This window comes from Boleophthalmus pectinirostris, unplaced genomic scaffold (genome assembly GCF_026225935.1).
Source record: "Boleophthalmus pectinirostris isolate CB_2022bp ecotype Guang Dong unplaced genomic scaffold, ASM2622593v1 HiC_scaffold_7, whole genome shotgun sequence".
Taxonomy (NCBI): Eukaryota; Metazoa; Chordata; class Actinopteri; order Gobiiformes; family Gobiidae; genus Boleophthalmus; species Boleophthalmus pectinirostris.
This window is the reverse complement of record NW_026571473.1, coordinates 19,745,240-19,765,188: the sequence shown is the minus strand read 5'-3', so window position 1 is coordinate 19,765,188 and position 19,949 is coordinate 19,745,240. Positions and strand designations below refer to the sequence as shown.

The 19,949-nt window shown below is 41.0% G+C and overlaps 2 protein-coding genes across 3 annotated transcripts; both read right to left on the bottom strand.

Moving 5' to 3' along the window:
* Positions 1–95: 95 nt before the first annotated feature.
* On the bottom strand, positions 96–4,022 carry amh (anti-Mullerian hormone). Of its 2 annotated transcripts, XM_055164576.1 has the most exons (8): positions 3,469–4,022; positions 3,319–3,401; positions 3,153–3,204; positions 2,502–2,665; positions 2,320–2,425; positions 2,164–2,254; positions 1,051–1,457; positions 96–493 (listed from the first exon to the last, which is right to left on the bottom strand). In XM_055164576.1, the coding sequence occupies exons 1-8, from the start codon at positions 3,551–3,553 to the stop codon at positions 96–98; spliced, it is 1,386 nt and encodes a 461-aa protein (XP_055020551.1). In that variant the 5' UTR covers positions 3,554–4,022. The 2 variants fall into 2 exon arrangements, with proteins under 2 accessions (XP_055020551.1, XP_020795710.1); XM_020940051.2 differs by having other exon boundaries at positions 3,153–3,401.
* Positions 4,023–4,615: 593 nt separating this feature from the next.
* On the bottom strand, positions 4,616–19,511 carry dot1l (DOT1-like histone H3K79 methyltransferase). The gene is made up of 28 exons (XM_020940088.2): positions 19,083–19,511; positions 15,822–15,865; positions 15,599–15,673; positions 15,456–15,519; positions 15,155–15,383; positions 14,943–15,037; positions 14,715–14,777; positions 14,580–14,635; positions 14,410–14,489; positions 14,255–14,323; positions 14,065–14,171; positions 13,891–13,932; positions 13,720–13,815; positions 13,423–13,648; positions 13,236–13,349; positions 13,064–13,155; positions 12,860–12,961; positions 12,647–12,784; positions 12,445–12,570; positions 11,878–12,311; positions 11,705–11,801; positions 11,480–11,626; positions 10,958–10,997; positions 10,266–10,870; positions 9,981–10,186; positions 9,836–9,909; positions 9,120–9,767; positions 4,616–7,743 (listed from the first exon to the last, which is right to left on the bottom strand). The coding sequence occupies exons 1-28, from the start codon at positions 19,161–19,163 to the stop codon at positions 7,736–7,738; spliced, it is 4,158 nt and encodes a 1,385-aa protein (XP_020795747.1). The 5' UTR covers positions 19,164–19,511; the 3' UTR covers positions 4,616–7,735.
* Positions 19,512–19,949: the final 438 nt, after the last annotated feature.

Here is a 19,949-nt window from a genome sequence, read left to right as displayed (position 1 = left end):
AAAATGCCTTGACACAATACTTTTGCTAATCATTAAGGTTATGTACTTTGTAAGACATAGACAAAAATGACAAAAATAATGTTCAGTAAGTTCACTTAGCGGCATTCACAATCTGTAGCCACCATGTCTGGTTCAATTTTGAGGGAAGTCCCCAATTCCCCCAGGTCCACAACCTCCATTTTGTCGTAGGCCACAGGGACGCAGCAGGGTGCCCGCTCGTTGGTGTTCCCGCTCTCAATGTGGGAGTTGAGCAGCACGGCGTGGTTGTTGGTCCGGCTCATGGGGAAGGCGCATGAGCCCTGGCAGTTGTTTATAGTGGCAGTGCTGGGACCAATGAGGTACCGCTCCAGGGACACAGTGAGACTCTTCAGCCCACAGACTGAGTGGGTGGCTGGATTTGCTCGGGTGGACCGCTGCCCTCTGGGTGGATTGAAAGCACGTCTCGCCATCTGCAAGGCCTTGAAGAGCAGAAATGCACGGTACTGAAGCTTACCTGTAGAGGAACACATCATTCATATTTTAAGTCTGACACATACTAAGCCATTACCCCTAGATTCTTAAGGGGTCCCCAGGGAATGATAAACTGTTTTGTAGCATCTTTATTAACCAGTAAATAATTGTATTTTTAGTTATAAAACAGTAGCTTTATGTAGGAAAAAGATCCACTGGTAAAATATGAGGTTGTTGAGAGAAAAAGTTTGGGAACCACTGGTTTAAGCTTACATTGTTGTGATGATTTCATTCTATAGTCAACACTGTCAGGGGTTGCCAACTTAACCCCAACAACAATGGACCTTAAACCAAGTACATCCTAGAGACAGTAATTAGCAATAGACAAAAGCAGATATCACATTTATTCATTACAGTCAATTGGTGTAACCTATTGACCCCATAGATGTATGTCTTTGAACACAGGGAAACCCCTTGGTAATACAGCCTCTGAGCTGTTTCTGTGATGCTGTGGACTTGGCCATAGTGTAAAATTAAACCAATTGAATTTCAGTTTTGTAGCAATTTTGAAATGTAAACATTTTAAAGTGGATACATCACCTTCTACATGATCGGCGAATGGAAATCCAGAGAGCTGCTTGAGTCTCTCCAGTCTTCCTCTTGCTCTGCTGTCCTCCTTGTCCTTCATCACCTCCATCACATCTCCCAGTGTTTGCTCCAGCCTCTGCCTGAGCTCTTCCAGCAGGGCGGGGGATAAGGCTAACTCCTCGTGGTGTGCATGGAGCATGGAGCCCTGGTTGAAGGACAGAATGGTGGGGGAAGATGAGTTGATGAGGTCCGCCAGGAGAGACTCACTGGTGGACAGGCCAATAGGCTGAGAGGGCAAGGACTGCAGCAGCTCCAGGTTCAGAAGTGGGGCATCATGATCTTGGGGAGAAGATTGCACCAGGAAATGTCTCAGCTCACAGAGGAATGAGTTGTGGGACAAATCATTGTTATTTGGAGGTCTGAAAAAAGAAATTAAAAGAATCACTGGAAATAGGGATGCACCGATCCAGCTTTCTCAGTTCTGATTCAGTGTAGGTATGGAGAATAGCACTTATTTTGTTAAAACATATTAAACATGAGATCCAGCTATTTTATCTTATCCTTCAAATAACTACAAAACTGCTTCATATGAATAAAAGTTTAAATGTTTTGAAATGCTCCAGACCAAGAGTAGTCAGTAAATAGTCTTTACTACTTTTTCTTTGCATTAGTGAGGAAATTCTTTGCTGTTTTTGTTATTTTTCCTGTTTTATGATTAGATTTGAATAATAGAGGGTTGAATAAAAAACTTCTTTGACTCATTACAAATACAAACTAACTACTTAAGTGTTTGATTCACCTGTTTTTTATGTCAGTTTCTGTTTTTAACTATATTATACATTTAGAATAGTTTTGGGAGATAATTCTATTTTAGGATTATCGCATCTGTGGAATAAATTAGTTTCAGTATTCATTTATCTATATCGTCTTCAGAAATATATCGCACTTCAAAATGTGTTATTGTGACAGGTCTAAAGGGTACCAGTGCAACCTTGGGAATTGAGAATCGAAATAGAATTATTAGTTTACAAAAATATAAAATCGATTGACTGTGTTTTTTTTTTCATTGATGACGACAAAAAAAAACTTTAACTTGTGACTTGGAGGACAAAGGCAATGACCAACCTGGTATCAGTTCCTTTTTGAGCTGAGAAAAGAAGAAGTGCGAAGATGCTGATTGTGCTACTTATGTCTCCACCGTCCAAAAGATCTTGCTCTGTAAATAGCAGAAAAGTATATGTACAAATAACATTTTTTAAGAAAAGAAAAATCTCATCTTACTTGTGTCAGTGGAGATTTTTTGTATTTTAATGTTCCATGTTGGTGGAAAATGCCCATCTTTTACTGTGAGGAGTATGTATTTAGACTCTTCTGAGATGCAGGGAGTCTGAAACATAAAAAGAAACAAAAAGTAAATAGAATATAGATGGCAAAAGTAATTATTTCTTGGTTGTTGTAACTACCTGTGTGTTTGGATTTAAATGTGGACTGGTAAAACTAATCTCTGACATTTTGAAGATGCTTTCAAAGGGCAGAAGCAATATCGGGTTCAGTATTGGTTGAGGACGTTGTATAGGACCAAAGGTCAAAATGAGCTCTCTCTTGTCTTCTTCCACTCGCAGCAGCACTACAGACAGAGAAGCAGCATAAGATATTATGACACCAGTGCCACATATATTCTGACTCATTAAACATGTATTAATTGATTTAGTAATTTCACTTCTGATATTGATTGACCCAAGCAAATAGGCGCTCAAAACACCACAAACAAGCAGGAGTTTTGCCCAGTGGTTCTTAAATTTTACTCAACAAGTAGGTCAACCACCTGAGAAAATATTTGGTCTTTCATGTACCATCAGCTATAACAGGACTAGACCAGATCTGAAAGTAGAACACTGTGACTACCGTAGTTCAAAGAAAAAACGTAATCTTAAAGGGGAAAAATGTAGATGAAATCAACTTTAAATTTAAGCGAACATTTGGACTGCTATGACCACATTTTCAATCCAATGATCTAGCCGTCATAATTTGACACCAAACCTCTTATTTTATTCAGAAGTGTTGACAAATTGTTTACCTGCTGTCATATATGTTGTTGCATACTAAACCATTACCTTCAGTTGGATTCAGTACACTCAAGTCTTCATTGCTTGCGTCCTTCGTCAGCTGCATAAACATAAAGGAATTACTTGTGCAGACTGCAAAATGGGCCAAACTGTCACTTCTTAGTTCATAATTTTCCTCCAAACTTTCACGCAGTGTTGCAAAGATGTCACCCACAAAGCATGGTGCATTTTGAGGGGTAACTGAAGATGCAGAGTTGGGAGATAGGATGTTTGTGGTATCTTTGATTTCTTCTTTTACTATAGATGTAAAATATGTGTTAGAGTTGATTACGTTTTTATATAAATGAACTGAAAGACCACGTACCTTCAGTATTGCCATCATGGTGAGATACTTGGAGAGATGCGCACACACTGGTCCACCCCAGTATCAACACAGCATAGTAGGCCATCGTGGTGAATGTAATCGTGCTCTTTTGTGGTCAGTCTTCCTCAATGGTTTGTCTTAAATGGACCAAGCCCCTTGATTTGATCCTCCCACATCCACATCCACATCGCTATGACCTGGAAAACACACTACCAAAATAGGAATATTGTGTCCTTGTTGGATACAAAACTATGGAAGGATATGTTTGCCATACTTCTGCTCTGGGAGTCTGAGATAAAGCAGAGGAGAGAGGGACCAGGGAAAGGTGGCACGGACAATGGAACTTCAGAAGGTGTCCTCATGAGTCTCTCTCTGCACTGCAGGATGCGAAACATTGTATTTTTCTAATTATTAATCTATCCTAATTTCACACAAGCAAAATCTCTTATCAGTCCCCTTTCATTCCCATTAAGCCCCTTCAATCACCACCAATCACACATCTTATCAGCACATTTGTACATAGGCAAGATAGGCCCAAGGACACAAGTAGTAACCATGATCAAACCATCAACTTTCTTATGCTTAGGTAAGCTTATTCAGAATGTATTTATGAGGCAACATACTTTATACTTAATATTGTGCTTGGGGAGTTTGAAGTTGAATAGTCTAATAGTCCAAATATAAAGTTATCAAATTCAATGCACAATGCAGTCAACTGTCTGTGCTACATTGTACCAGTTTAATCAATAACAAATCATGTGTTCAGTGGATTTAATTGAAGGCTTTCACTCCCATCCAGTCTCTCACAGCTGCTGTCCTGTTTTGCAGACAAGTCAAGGCCTCAGGCTGCAATACACCGGTGCATCCCAGGAGATAAAGTCAAGGCTCATTCTTGAACATCACAAATCTTCCACAAGGAATGGCAGGAATTGGTCATTATCCTGAAATGGCATCCACCTTGTATCAAAACATGTTATAAAACATCCCTAGGCTGCAATACAAGGAAGATGAAAATAGTTCACTTCAACTCAATTTTGTTTCTATTTAATCTAAATCATTTCTATCTTTACATTACACAAATATGTAGCCTTTTTCAATATATTGCAATAAGCTGATAAATGTTCCTAAGAAACACACAGCACTATAATCTTTGTAAGAAACATTTTATTTATTATTGTAAAGGCAGAAAAACAAACAAATAATTCCATTTTGTCATTATAACATCTTAGGATAAAAGCACCAACACCGAACAGTAACAGGTTTTCAGGGCATTTAAGAAAGTAGGTTTGCTGTTATTATTGCACCTCAAACCAGCCCTGCTTTACCACTCAGATACTACACTATGGTCTCAGATGTACCCCAGTGTGTATAGTCCAAAGTACAAGTTCACCAAACTGACTTAATCCTGTGACATGAGGAAGATGCCGGATACACTGCAGCAGTTACCTCAATCCTCACAAGAACCTATAAAGCTCGATAGACGTGGGATTGCTAAAGTTGGTTTGTGACAGTGAGAATTATTGAGGAAAAGGCAAATGGCATAGAATCAAATGGCTGTAAAATGCCTATCATATGAATTGAACTAGCCCTGAGCAGGGTTATAAACATTTTTTAATGGTACTGAAGACTGTGCATGGAAGAAGGGGAATTCATATAATTCCAAGCAACCTAAGCAGTTCCTGAGTTAAAACATCTGGCAGGATTTTGTAAACAGCCTTGGTTACAATCATATTAAAATCCATATTAAATTCAAAAGATTAGATTTCCAAAAGTCATTCTCACTGACACAAATGTCAACAAGGACCATCAAAAGCTGCTTTAGGCGAGGGATTAAAACCTTTGCCCTGCAGACAAACAGCGGAAGAGAAGCAGGATTTAATAGCTGCAAATTCCTTGTTTTAAGTGAAGGAGAGCACCACATGGTCTGTCAGAATAGGTAATGACTGGAAACAATTGAAACCATATATGCAAACACCAAGGATAAAAAAAATTAAATAATATTAACAAACATTATTAAAGTCCTGTCAGTGCTGGTAACACATGGTCTATTGTCTTTAATAGTTTCCTCATATGAGTTTAATGACTCATTGCTGGACTTTTTCTATAAAGCTTTGATAATGAGTCTAGTCTTTGCTCATGCACACACTTCAAGTGAAAAAGTCACACGTACAATATTGTGATGGACAAAAAAACTTGGCTTCTGTTACTCAAAAATCACGCAAAAGATATTTCCAAGTGCTTTACATCACTGTCTAACTGACAAATGAGCATTTTGCTTCCTTGTAAAGATGTAGCCTTGTCTTTAAGACATCCAAACAGACAAAATAAAACACTAAGTGAGAAGCTTGACAAGTAGTTCAGTATGCACCAGTAAGACGACATTGCTCAAAGTTCAGCTGTTAAGAGCATAAGCACCAGGTTTCTTAAAAGTTGGGATAGTACAAACGAGAAACAAGTTTTTGTATAATAAGTGTGATAACAGTGTGCTGGACTTCTGCACAATAGCACCTCAGTGTCAAACATGGACAGACTACTCTGTACTCTATATACATGATATAGGCGCGGTTTTGCTGCCATGTTACCACCACCACCACCACCACATTTATTAAGGTAGCAATGCTTTGCTCTCCTTGGCTCCAAGCCCCCCGTTTTAACAGGTTAAGCACCAATACATCCTATTACTTATATATTTTGTATGTCAATATAGACTATATATTTATATATAGATACATTTCATATAGCACTCTTTTCTTGACTGGAGACCTAATAAACAAAAGTGAGTGTGTCTTGTTCACTAAAACTGCTCAGGAAGGATATCTGAAAGCTGCTTCCACACTTTAGCTGTATGCAGAAGGGCTCTACAGTCCGGTGTACACAAAGCATATAATCATCATACAGCGTATTAACATGAGAAAGGCCAAAGTGGCTTTACAAGGTTTCCACTGTACAGCACCAACTCTTCCATTTGTTTGTGGTGTTTTACTAAATAATAAATAAGATCAGGCACAGTTCAAACTAGCACCAATGGTTTCAAACTGTAAGCCAAGTACACACACTATTGCATACTACAATATCAACACAGTTTGGAATTAAAAAGAAAAACATGTGAAACTGACAGCTGACATAAATATAATAATCTAAATTATACACAACTATACAGTCAATCAACCACATTCACAGTACAAACATCATTTTACCCATTTGTACAAGTAAAAAAAAAAAAAGGAGAAAGCAATGAGTCCAGTAGTTTCGTTGTGGTCATGGTAATGTTACTCCCAGTGTGAGATTCTCATGTTTGAAATGTAGATAAATGTTCACATAAAAGAGTCAATGCACTTGACAATTAAATAAACCTGCATTTCAAAAGGCAGAAAGGAAAACTATTATCTTGAGCTTATTAACAGTGATAATTCTGCTGCTGTCAAACAAAGTAGTGTTATTATAAAAGGAAGAAATGAGCAATTAAATCATAATTTCATCATCAGTGTCTAATATTGGTGAAGCCTTAAGGTGTGTCATAAAATGCAATGATTTTTGTTAAATGCCATTGGATTAAAAATGTAAAAAGATGTTACAATTGAATCAAACACTGTGTAACATGGTAGCCGAATGAAAGCTAAATAGGGCTAAATAATGCAGCCAGTATCTGGCTTATTCTATTATGCTACACAAGCCTCTGCAGGTCATTTCCAGTGTGATGTCGGGTCAATAGTTTAGATCCCTTATTTGGTTTTATGACAAATCATAAACAGTTCAAGGAACAAGAAGTGAAGTGTGAGGAAAAGTGGCTATGAGATAAATTAAGGGGACTTAAAAGTGTTGAAGGGACTGGCCTCAATGTCTAGATGAGGTGTACATTTGAAATGGCGCTAAATGTAATCTTTCCTCTAATCTCTCTAAGATAAATCATTACATTTTAATGGTTGAGCCAACATTATTATGTTAAAATAATTTAGAGTTTCTTTCAAATCAAAAGCACCTCAAAACTAGAAATTGAGGTAGTGATGATGCTGTTAAAACAACCACTTAACACAGGTCCAAAGGTGACCAAGAGCCTGAGCTCTGTTCAAGTGGGACTAGACTGACAGTCAAAGTAGATGTGTGAGTAAATTGTGTGTGTGTGTGTGTGTATGAGATATCCCAGGACAGGAAGCGGTCCGGCAGGCGGATGGTAGTGCAGACGCTTAGGAGCACCAAAGACAGAGTAGAGTGCCTTGGTCCACACCTGGACATTTGCATAGTTCATTTAATGATGAGGTAGTTTTCATTAATTACCTAAGGAGAAAAAGTAAAAAGAAAAAGCATAAACATTTGAGTTTCTTTTATCATTTCAGACTAAATCAACACACAACATTCAATGAAGAGAACTCACCTTGCTCTGAAGACATCCCCTTGCAGGAGCATGGTAAACCCTGTCTCTCCCACCCTACCAGTCTCTCCCTCTCTATCCACTGACTGCCCTGTGTCACCCCCCTCCCCCCACCCTCACTCCAAAACCTATCTAGGCCGGGAGCCAGGCAGATGGGACATGGAGTGGCCAGTATGCATACTCTGAGTCCTCCACATGCCCCCACTGCCTGCAGAGCTGCTGCCAGCCTGTGGAGGGGGCTGCCGAGGCGAGTAGTGCACAGCAAAAGGACGCGACGAAGAAGACAGACAGGATGAGGAAGACAGAGGGGCAGAAGCAGCAGAGACAGAACACACAGAGGTGGAAATGGAGAGGGAGGGCTGCACCCTCTGCTGGTGGAGGGCAGTATGGGACAGGCGCTCTGAACGCGAAGATGTCTGATTATCAGGTAGTATGGGTGCTGAAGAGGATGGGACAGTATGGAGAGGAGGGGGGGGAGGCAGGGAGAGAGTGGGGGGAGAGGGGCTGTGCAGAACTGTCTGTGTGCGGCTGTGCTGAGCAGAGGGAAGGACAGGAGAGGACACAGGGGTTTGTCGAGAGGACGCGGCTGGGGACGGGCTGTGCTGCTGGGTTTGGGACGAGGTAGAGGTGGAGAGACTGAGCAGAGAGCCAAGGCCTCCAGAGGCGGCCAGCGTCGCCCCAAACTGATGAGAGGACACTGTAGGTACCACATGGTGAAAGATTCCTGCAAAGGATAGAAATGTAGGGAGCAGGGGGCAAGAGGTCGAACCAGGGGAAGGGGGATAGAGCGAGAAAGAGGGGGACAAAAAGAGAAGCAAGGGCTGAGCCAGGTTGTGCATAGCGCCAAGCAAGTCTTTAACAAGCACAGAGAGCAAACAGAGTCAGACCAGCCCACAAGCAAGTCCAAATTCATCTGAACTTTGGATTCACTTTAGTAGAGTGTGAGCTGCCTCTGTTACTTCTGAACAGATACACCCAAAGAAAATATATCATTGGTGAAACAGAATCGGAATTTACATTTTGATGTTCAGTTTGATCAAATGCTAAACTGATCCCACATTTTCCAAGGGTGTTCCCACCTAAAGCACTGCAGTGAGCTGTCCCAGTCAAAGCAAGTCGTCAGTGAAGTCAGTGAAGCAGATGAAGTCAGCAGCTTTGGGCTTTCACTTACCTCATTTTACATCAATCATTTACTTTTAGTTATCTATCCTATATAATCCTAATCTTTATATTGAGCTCTGAACCTTAGTTAAAAGTGAAAACTGTCATCAGTAATGCTCACCTCCAGCTGCTCCTCCGGCCAAACCAGCACTAGAGAAGCTTCCAAGGGCTGAATGTCCATTAACAAGCCGGGTCGACCCGTTCACAGAAGACCCTGTCTGGGCCCCAAATAGTGATTGTAGGACCGAGGTCCCTCCAAGTGGAAACTGAGAACCCAGGTACTGCCCCACGGCGGTCCCAGAGGTGGAGGAGACTGAGCTCAGAATGCCAGCTCCACTGCTGGCAGCGGCAGAGATGAACAGGTTCTGGCTGCTGCTGGTCTTGGACTCCCAGTCTCGTGGGACCTTCTGCTTCTGCAGAACCTGCCGTGCCTCAGACCCACTGGGTCCCTGTGGACCGCTGCCTCCACTAGCTCCCCCTCGCACAGCCCCCTCCTGACTGAGGAAGGGATTGGACATCACATAAGTGGATTCCCCATCACTGCCTTTGCGCCCCTGAGCATGGGGCTTGTGGTCTGGATCAGAGTCTGTGCTGCGACTGGGCCCCCCCACACCAAAAGGAGAGCCGCCTGGTCTTAGCTCAGAGCCGGGCTGCTTGGGGTCAGAAATAGGGGAGAATGTAGACTTCCACTTGCTTGTAGAGGACAAGGAGGATGTAGATGATGATTCACTGCCCGTGCTGTTTCCACTGCTACTCCCAGATTTCCTGCCTATTATTACAGTAAAAATGTCCGTGAGAAACAAAAAACAAAGGCAGCTGTGATCATTAATTACTTACTTCTATCAGTGTCCACAAATCTACCGGGAATGTCTCTGCTTTCCAGCGATATTGTGGCAATTTTTCTTTCGATTCTAAAACAAAAGAGAAATTTAGAAATGACCTACTACAAGGCATCAAAACAGTAGAAAATCAAATTAGTGACCTTGAACTAGAGCTGTCTGCAGGATAGCCAGAGTCCTCATCATCTGAGCTGGGGGCTGATGAATACCGCCCTGTTCCATTAAATTCTAAAGGACGCTCTCTCTTGAGAATAGGAGGCTGGTCCAGGTCAAGCCCACTGGGACTGCGGCTTGACTGCTCCGGAGAGGATATGGCAGAGATCTCCAGAGGCTGGTTAATGTTACTAACCTACACAGTAGACAGCATGTTACAGCATCACACTGGTGACATCAAGCATAAAGACAAGTACACTGAAGTCAATTCTTACCATTGAATTGATGTTGAGTGGTGATCCTGAGGAGTGATGGCTGGCGTTGAGCCCAGGGAATGATCTCCTTTTTGGGGAGGTGCTGGCTGTGACAGCTCCTCCTGTGGAGCCCCGTTTCCTTCTGCCTCGTTTGCGACCCTCCTGAGCACCCAGGCTGTGGGAGGAGTGTGACGCAGTATGTGTGGGAGTGTGGGTGTGCTGTGTGCCGGGGGACTGGTGGTGATGGTTGCCATGGTATCCCTGCTTGGCTGAGCTGCCAGTGTGGTGGTGAACGCGTGACCCTGAAGCTGCACTGCTTCCACTACCGGAAGATGAAGAACATGAGGAGGAAGAGGAGAAGAAGATTCTCCTCCGCATCTCACTTTCCAGGGGCTCGTTGTCCGACTCGCCTCCCCTGTGGTCGGGACCCTCCTCTGGCACAATCCTTGGGGGACCATCTGCATACTGGAGCACTCCTCCAGTACTGAGAGAGGGACTCTGGATGGACCCGCGGCTCATTGGTCCTGTCAGAGGTGGGTTGGAGTGGGAGGGAGGAGACAGCGAAGCACCATTATGGTCCTCAGAGTGAAGAACTCCATTCATTAACCCTGAGCTGGAAGAGTATCCTACATCAATTATTATATGGAAAAAAAAGCCATTAGTATTCCAAATTTTAAGTTGTACAATTAAATTTGTGTTTGTTTTAGCTTTACCATTGGTCTGACTTGTATGGACAGGACTAGGAGTACTTCTCTGTAAAAACAGACATTAGATATGATAATCAAATGTTACCTAAAGAAGTATACAGATTAAATGGCACAGCAATTGTTAAAAATAGATTGTGATGTGACACTGCAAAGCATAACGAGAAGGACTTGTGCAATAATAGTTCCACAGTATTTTCTATAATGCGCTCAAATATGTAATGTTTGCAGTTAGTGATGTCACTGGGACGTGTGGTGTACTTTGACAGGTAACCTCCTACACTGCCTTCTCTGATCTTAAACCCTAAAGTCCTGAATTGACGTTATCTTATTTATACATTTGTTTGTGAACTCATGGTCCACAGTCAGATGATAATGTGTATTGTGTAGCTCATAGACGTGCTTGTACATTTAATTTCTGACTGCTATTACTGCTATTAAAAATAACTTATTATGACAATATGGAAGATAAGATAGAAGTAGAGGATAAGAAGACAAGATAGAAGTAGAGGAGAAAGCGTAATTTCTGACCAGTCTCTCAGCTCGGTTTGGCAGCACCACACTGGCCAGGGGGATACTGACAGGCAGTTTGCTTGGGTGGACTGTACTCAGAGGGATACTAATTGGAAGGCTTGTAATACTGTTATCACTTTGAGGAGGACTCTTCTCTTTACCAACCTGAAAAAGAAAGTAGTATGAAATTAATTATATAATTCACATTAAAGAATATGACAAAGACAAAAGCTTTGTGTTTACCCTCTCAAAGTTTTTAGCTGTAGTACTTGGGGTTTCAGTTGCTCCAGGCGAGGGACAATTCTGTTTAGCTGGAGGATTAATACCAACTAATTCACCCCTGAAAAGCAATTCCACTTAATACAACTATATCATCAATTTGTTCTACTCATTTCTTTGAAGCTTTGAGAACAGACCTGTGTGTCATCATCCCAGGACCTCTTAGCTGGGCAGCGGCAGTAGCATCCTGATTGAGATGCCTACGTAAGGCTATTTTGGCGGGTGAGAAGCGGGTGTAGTCTGGAAGAGTGTGAGAGGAGGTGTGCTGTCTCTGTCGGACATCAGAAGCAGCAGGTCCAAGCTCATGGTCCGGGGAGATGGGGAGGTATCGGGAAAGGAGCTCTCCTTTCATGTTGGTGCGTTCAAAACATGGAGAGCTGGTGCCATTTAATTCAGGACTAATGCCATTATGCAATGGGACAGAGGACAGACCCATCTTTGTAGTGTCCATGTCTATGGAGGATCGTGATTCCAAATTCTTTCTGTATGGGGAACCATCGCAGGGACTGTAGGACTTGAGCTGCAGCAGTTCTTGCTGCCTTTGGCTCTTTTCTAGTTCAACAATGCTGATCTGAAAAGAGACACCAGGGGGCGCTTACAGCAATGAGGAGGAATTCTGGAAATCTTTTGAACTCAACATAAATGTGTATTTTTTATGTCAGATATTTCAGGTTCAGTTCAAAAGTGCCAGATCAACTATATACCTGCAGCTCCAGGCAATGCCTCTGCTTCTCAGATATCTGTCTTCGTAAGGCCTGTTTTTCCTTCAACAGACTGTCCAAACACAAAGAGCCCCAGTCAAGCTTCAGCTCCTCACATCGAGTCTTCAGCTGTAGCAAACAAAATAAAAGGGTTAGCATGTAAAAACTACTTCAGTTTTACAAACCACAAAAGGAAGGAACTTACTAGCAACAGGCTGTGGTCCCTCAATAAGGCCATGTCCCTCTCAAGCTGCTTTGTCTGCTCTTTCAGTTGGCGATTGTGAGCTGATATCTCTTTTTGCGCTTGTAACAGGTCCTCTGCCGTCAGGGCTTTCACACCTAACTGTGAACCACCATGCATTTTAATTTAGCAATTGTCAAAACCAGCATTAACTAAATGCAGTATTATAATATTTACCTCATCAAGCTTCATTTGAAAAAGTCCTTTAATTTTTTCCTTGTGAGACTGACAGACAGCTTGCAACTGCTCTGCCTGTCCTGACAGGTCCCTGTGTTTTTGCTAAAGAAAAAGCAGAACACACAAATAAGCAAGTGATAATTTGCAAAGGTCACACTGAGGTTTATGAGAGTAGGGTATCCAATTTTTTGCGACTAATTGTACCTTCTCCTGTTCTAAAAGCTGCTGCAGGTTGGAACGATACTGAGGGGTCTTCATGTAGGCCATAAACTGTAGGTATTGTATTTTGATGTTATCTGCAGAGAAATAATACTTTATTATTAGTATCATTGCACAGTCTACAAAACTAGCTGCAACTATGTTGACAAGAGGTTACCTAGCATTTGTTGCAAAGCTGGAGGAGTTGGGCCGAGCAGCAGTTGACTAGAAGGATAGTGCTGAACCATGGGAGGTAGCTGGTAGAAAGGACTTTGAGGTGACCGGTATGAATCTGGACACATATAAAACAATGAGTTTCTGTGACAAAAACAGTAAAATGCAGTATATTTTGTGTAGTGCCTGACCCTGAGCAGGTGCTGCAGACAGAGTCTTGGCATGCAGCAAATCCAATGCACTTTGATTTTTCTTATTTTTCTTCTCAGTGGTAGTAACAGAGGCCTTCTTGGGGCGACCACGTTTTTTGTTGTTCAGTTTGCGTCCTTTAGACAATAATCGTGTTCTTCTGGGTTTGGGACTAGGTTTCACCACTGTCACCAAGCTTGGATGCTCCTCTTCGTCACCAGAATCCGGCTGTAATGACAAAAATATGTTCATAAAAAGAAAACTGCTATAAATACTTCAGAAAAATATGGCCAGCCTACCTTGGTGGGTTCTTTTGGCTTTGTGGGTGTGGTGCTATTGCTTTTACTTTCCTTTGTATCTTTCTGCTGGCGTCGTCTAGCTGCCTCTTGCTCCTCCTAAAAACAGTAATGTCAAAATATTAAATTGTGACATTTAAGAGACCTGTATGTGGTACAAAAAAATAAACTTACCCTGAGTTTAGGATTTTTGAGACTAGCAAAATAATTTTCAAGCTGAAAGGAAATGTTAAGATATGATGCAGTATTAGTTCTTTATTGCCCCTTTAAAAGAGTTGGCTTATTAAAGAAACACATAGGACCACAATCACATTATTTAAAAAAAAAACAAACAGGTTGATAACTCACTATGGTGCGGTCAATGGTATGAAGGTAGTAGGAAACAGGCTTTCCAGTCCAGGACACTGAGCCTCTCAGAGGAGAAAGCTCCACCACACGCATTATTGTGCCAATATCTGTACCAGTGAAAGACCAATGTCATCAACACAGAATGATAGATGAAACATTTATGCTCTATATAATCACGCATTTAACTTACCACTTAAGTTCCGACTGTTTATCCTAAAATTCAAAGGTGCAAAAGGTTTGGAGGAAACTATTTTCCCACCTGAAAGATAAAAAAACCTTAGACATGTCCATGTATTTTTAATTCATAGCAACTACAAGACAATGATTTGTTGGCTGAATACTTACCTTCCTTCATATTTGCAAATCGTTCCTTCAGTTGGTGGTCTACTTCTGGACCAAAGGCAAAGTTATTCACAAAAATAATACTGCAACACAAACAGAAAACATTGAACTTATCATCCAATGATAGATCAGGTTTACAAAACCAAGTGACGCAACAAGCTTTAATCCTCTACCTTGTGTTGGCAATTCTATCTTTCCACTCCTCAGACAGAAAATCCCCTCTCTCCAGCTGAGACACAGCAAACAATATATAAACACCAGTACAGAAAGTATGTATTTTAAGTATTGTAAATGCAATGTGTACTTACTGTATACTCCCCATGTTTCTTTCCATACCACTTCATCCATTTTTTAAACTCTTTATCCATGGTCTGAATTGACAAGAGCATTAAGTGGGGAAACATACTTATAATAATAGTTTAAGTCAATGTCATTAGAATATCCAAGTAAGTTTATTGAAAAATTGTGTATAAAAAAAATAAATTCTTGCATCACTTTTAAAATGTCTTTGTTGTAGAAGATAAATATTGCATTACCTCTGCATAGGTGGCTGGAATGTCTGCTTTCTCCACACCATAGTAGTGTTTACAATTGGTTGCTGCAGCAACTTGCAGCACAACTTGCCCAACTCCTACAATTGAAATTATTGTGGATTTATTACAAATACTGCCATTAATATTTCAATGACCAACATACTTTACAACATGCTTTAATAATGATATTAATATTTTTTTTAAATCTTGCTAACCACTGCCAAGATCTACAAAGGTGTCCTCCTCCATCATTTCAATTTCATCGATGATCTGAGCCACAAGGTCGAACGAGGTCTCTCCGTACACCTCTGGAGAAAAGGGCTCATAGTTGTTGAGCTTCTCTGGGTCAGTCACAGAGTGATTGTACACCTGCTGCAGAATGTGGCGCAACAGACCGTTGGATGGACGCTTATTCAGTTTCATGGGCTGGGTGGTCCCTTTCCACTGAAAATGATAATCTTTAGAAACAAACCTCCAACACAAGCTTCAAAGAAAACAAATGATCAATTTACTAACCAATTGGTGAATGCTGTCAATGGCCCTGTTGTACTTGTCACATAGTCTTTGCATACTTTCAAAACTAGGACACATACATTTGCGCATAAAATTAAATTACCTTATTAAATGTTAAAATTTATTTTTGATCAATTAATACTCACCTTTTTGTGTCATAATCAATGAGCACATAGTTTTCCATTGCCAGTTTGAGGTCTGGTATTTCCTCACACACCCACCTAGAAAATATGTAAACACTGTCACTCAGACTTAACTGACTTAAATGAACAAGAAAACATTGTAAACCAACATTGTTAATATGAAATTGTTATTCATCTTTTGCCTGGTAAAATAAATTAAATCAGAATGATATAGCTTGAAATGTACCGTATGGTTTCGATGATTTCATGAGCAGCATCATGATGTTTATCCTGAAAAACACAACATAAGAACAGGGTTACTAGAGTACAAATATTTCTGTGTGGACTTGTTATGGCCTATCCAACATATTTTTACTATAAAGGGTGTAATATATACAATACAAAAGCGTACTAGCATCATTTTCTTAAGAAACATACAGTAACGGTAGTAGAGAGCACATTACGGATTGTGGTGCACTGATTATATGGCAGAGGACATGGGTGGATTCATAACTGCAGAGTGCTGTGCAGCTCTATGGAAGGAACAGGGCTCATATTACACCGGAGCACAGCCAGCCGAGCCCGTTGCCTGAAATGACCCACTGACCCACTTTCAGACTCTGGCTCCACTGCAGAGCCAAAGAGGACTAGAGAAGGAAAACAGTAAATGAACAGCAACAACTCAACGCTAACGGACAGAGAAAGATGAGTAATCAACACCAGGCTTTGATAGCTGTTTGACAGCTCCACCTCAAAGCAATAATACACAAACTTCCTGCTTGTTTCTTCTGTAAACTATTATTATCTATAGCATTAATATGGCCAAAAATCCACTCTTTGAATAGGCAAAAAGAAGGACAGAGTGTTCTGCAAATTAGAAGCAGCACACAGCTACCTCACAGCAGCAGCACGTGTGAGTGAGACTCTAAAAGGAGGGGGTCATCTGCTCAGACAAAGACGCACACAGCAACACCAGCTCAGCTCACGGGCTAAAAATAAACACAGAAACCAGGAGTGACCCCTCCTCTCTGCTTGGTGGTGAAGAGGGAAGGAACCATATTCAAATCTCAACGTACGATTAGGGCTGTACTATTAATCACATTTTAATTAAGATTCAATCATTTCTAATTGTGTATGATAAGCTTGTCTGTTTTTATACCAAGAGGTCTACAGCCAATGTGCTGCTGGTTACTTGGACTTAGATCAACTTTATTGATCCACAAGGGAAATTGTTTGGACACCACAGCTCACTCATCACACTATAATAACAAAGAGTAAAAATATAAATGGTAATAATAAATTCAAAATAAACACAGCAAGAGACTGGTGTCAAACAAGTCATAATTTTATGAAAACATAAATGTATAAGTACAAGTCAAATAAAATATAGTGATAGAAATAAAGCATGTGGTTTGAGCAGAGTTCAGACTTTGAAGGAAGAACTGTGGACAATTTTTTTATGTTCAGGAAATTATTACTGAACGTCAACAGAAAATAGAGCACGATCAACGAAGAAAAATCACTTTGTGTTTTTTCTTTATCGTCTTGTCATTCGTCAGACTCTACACACATTCAACATTTATTATTGTATGGTCTGTTATTTTGAGTGTATAAAGGCAACCTCATTATTTTCAACAAAAATGACAAGGTAAAAATACTTAAAATTCATATTGGGTCATGCAGCTTCTAATGAAAATTACCATCATTTCCTGCTGATGACTAGTTATGAAAAGTGCACCTTTAGTGTGACTGCGCATAATGGAAATGCAAAGGGAATTTCCAAAACTTTTGTTTTATCTTAAACAATGACAATGAGGCTGCAACACTGTGGGAAGTGGGGTGGCTCCCTCCCTCATAAAAAACCCCTCTGTAATTAAAATGATTTGCAAAACCACACCATATCACAAAGGCTGTGTCATTTCCTGTAAACTGAACAAAAAGATGACAAAAGCTCTGGTCTTGTTCAATATAAGAATCTATGCTTTAAGTACACTGTAGGTTTGGTTTGTAGCTCCGCTAAAAAATGTCTTCATATGGAAACATTTAGGACATCTGGGATAGGCAGGAGGAGGAGGAGGCAGGGTGCAGCGTTTTCTGAAAACTACAAAATCTTGTTTTCTATTTTAGGGTAGTCATAAAAATCAATACCCACATACTTATCGATGCAAAAATGTATTAAAAATTGACACTGATTTGAACAGTTTTTAATTATTATTGTGGTTCTGAAATAATGATTAAACCTAAAATATAAAATAGAATTTGAAATTTTAGTATTTTGAAAACAGCAATAGATAGATATCACTTATGAATAGATTTATCATAAAAACAGCCCACAGGTGAGATTATACATATTTAATGATATCTAATAATATCCCACTGTCAGAATGCTCTGTCCTCTTCCCTGCAGAGCTGACCATATGGACATGAGGAGAACGGGAGAGGAAGTCCTTTGAAAACAGGAGGACAGCACTGCATGAATGGGCTCTGAATTGTAGAATGCCATATGTGAGCCAATTGTCTGTTTCCAATTCAATGCCAGATTACTAGTTCATGTATAAATAAATGTGGAGCATGTCAGGAGGAGTATTCCTTGCATGCTTCGGTTCTCCAAGTGGAAAATGACACACGGAAAGGGGGGTGGTATTAATAGGGAAGGATTCTTATCAAAGACTGGCCTGGTGTGAAACAAGGAACAGCTTTGTCAGTCAAAACAGAAAGGACTGCCATCTGCATAATACCAAAACATGCACAAACAGTTTGGTGACCTGTCTTAAACTTAGGTTCAATGTGGCACAATTGTGTTATAAAGCAGGTTACATGAGGGAATTAAAATGTCTTGAAACTTCTCAGAAATGTATATATACTCATCTGTCTCACCACAACTACTATAAATGAAGATTTTACCCTACACTGAGTCATAGACATAGGCATCACTACAACCACTTCCCTTTCCGCTTCTCTTCAATGAACCAACTTCTGTGAGCCTGCAGGCTCTGACACACTCATGTCACATGGAATAAATACTACACACTGTACGCACAATGAAAAGTTTACAGTAGCGCTTAGACCCACCAAATAATCACTCAAATGTATGATCAAATATCTATTACCTATAGGTAGTTAATTCACAAGCACGTTATTAAAATATAATACCATCTATGTGCACCTCAGGCGACTACTATCGTTGCACTATTAACCAGTTGTAAGGACTGCCATGGACAGTCAATGACAGTGACCACTGTAAACAAGCTGTAACACAAAAGTGACCACTAGACACCACTTTCTACGGTATCACCGGACTGTGCAATGACTAAAAATAGGTTAATATGATTAAAACAAATACTGTGCCTGATATCAAGTCTGTGACCGTACCGACAAGTATGACCTGATTCCCCTGTGTGCTCTGCCTCCATCGACTAGCCACCATTAGCACAGGGCTAGCTAACAAAGACAACAACACACATTTATTTTATAAAACTGCGTGCGTGTTATATTGTGTGCTACTTACATATACTGGTAATGGCCACGGGTAACCGGCTGGTTCTGCTCCGACCGGCGATTTGAGTTTCAGCTCCAGCTTTTCTCCCATTCTCCACTTCACGGCGGCTTGGCTGTGATAGATAGCTAGTTGGCTACTTACTGCCCGTGTTAGCGAGTAGGTTACAACGTTAACATTTTGTCAGAAATACGCGAAACATAAACGAGACGTCGACGTTGGTTTCGACGGAAATGTGCACACGATATGGTCGATGGTACAAATGTTTCTGAACGGCTTTGTTAGCTTAAATAAATGCCTTTTTGTGTTCACTGGCAATAACAGCCCGTCCGTATCGCCGCCATCTTGCCCGGCGTGAATATGGCAGGGATCCACACAGCGGTGGAGACACGTACGTCAGCACGGGCCGTGATAACAACGACACGCGTGGGTCAGGAACACGAGCCAGCCCAGAGAGCTCGGCCTCCTGAGTAGGCTGAGGGTTTTATCATCACTCCACGCCTCGCGTTTTATTTAGGGTGTAGAAATACAATGCCGTTTGTTATAGCGAGTTTCTATGAGCTAAATTGGACATTATTCTGCATACTGCCTTATAACAAGACTATGCTATGTGGAAGTCATTAGTTGGCAAAATAGGGGTAAGCTATTGAAGTAGTGGATCAAATTGACAGTAACAATCTCGACAACAGTGACGACAGGAGGGGCTCTTGTGTGTAAACATGACAGTGTAGGCTGCTGTGGAGGTTAAGGGGGGAGGGATGCATGGCACGTTGCCGAATTGAACCCACTGACCCACCCGCCCCACGCACTCAGCACGGGCCGCTGCTGCTGGGGCCAAGCTCGGCATTGGAGTGAGGTGCAGGAGAATTGACTGGCCAA

Bases quoted from the DNA above. Each gene is read 5' to 3' on its own strand.
- amh (XM_020940051.2), bottom strand. From the start codon at position 3,553: ATGGCCTACTATGCTGTGTTGATACTGGGGTGGACCAGTGTGTGCGCA. The intron at 3,402-3,468 runs GTACGTGGTCTT...TTACATCTATAG, and splicing joins CCATGATGGCAATACTGAAG to TAAAAGAAGAAATCAAAGAT. The intron at 494-1,050 runs GTGATGTATCCA...GTTCCTCTACAG, and splicing joins ATTCGCCGATCATGTAGAAG to GTAAGCTTCAGTACCGTGCA.
- dot1l (XM_020940088.2), bottom strand. From the start codon at position 19,163: ATGGGAGAAAAGCTGGAGCTGAAACTCAAATCGCCGGTCGGAGCAGAA. The intron at 14,172-14,254 runs GTAAGTTAAATG...TCACTGGTACAG, and splicing joins AAACAGTCGGAACTTAAGTG to ATATTGGCACAATAATGCGT. The intron at 9,910-9,980 runs GTCACTAATTTG...CTTTTGTTTTAG, and splicing joins GCAGACAGCTCTAGTTCAAG to AATCGAAAGAAAAATTGCCA.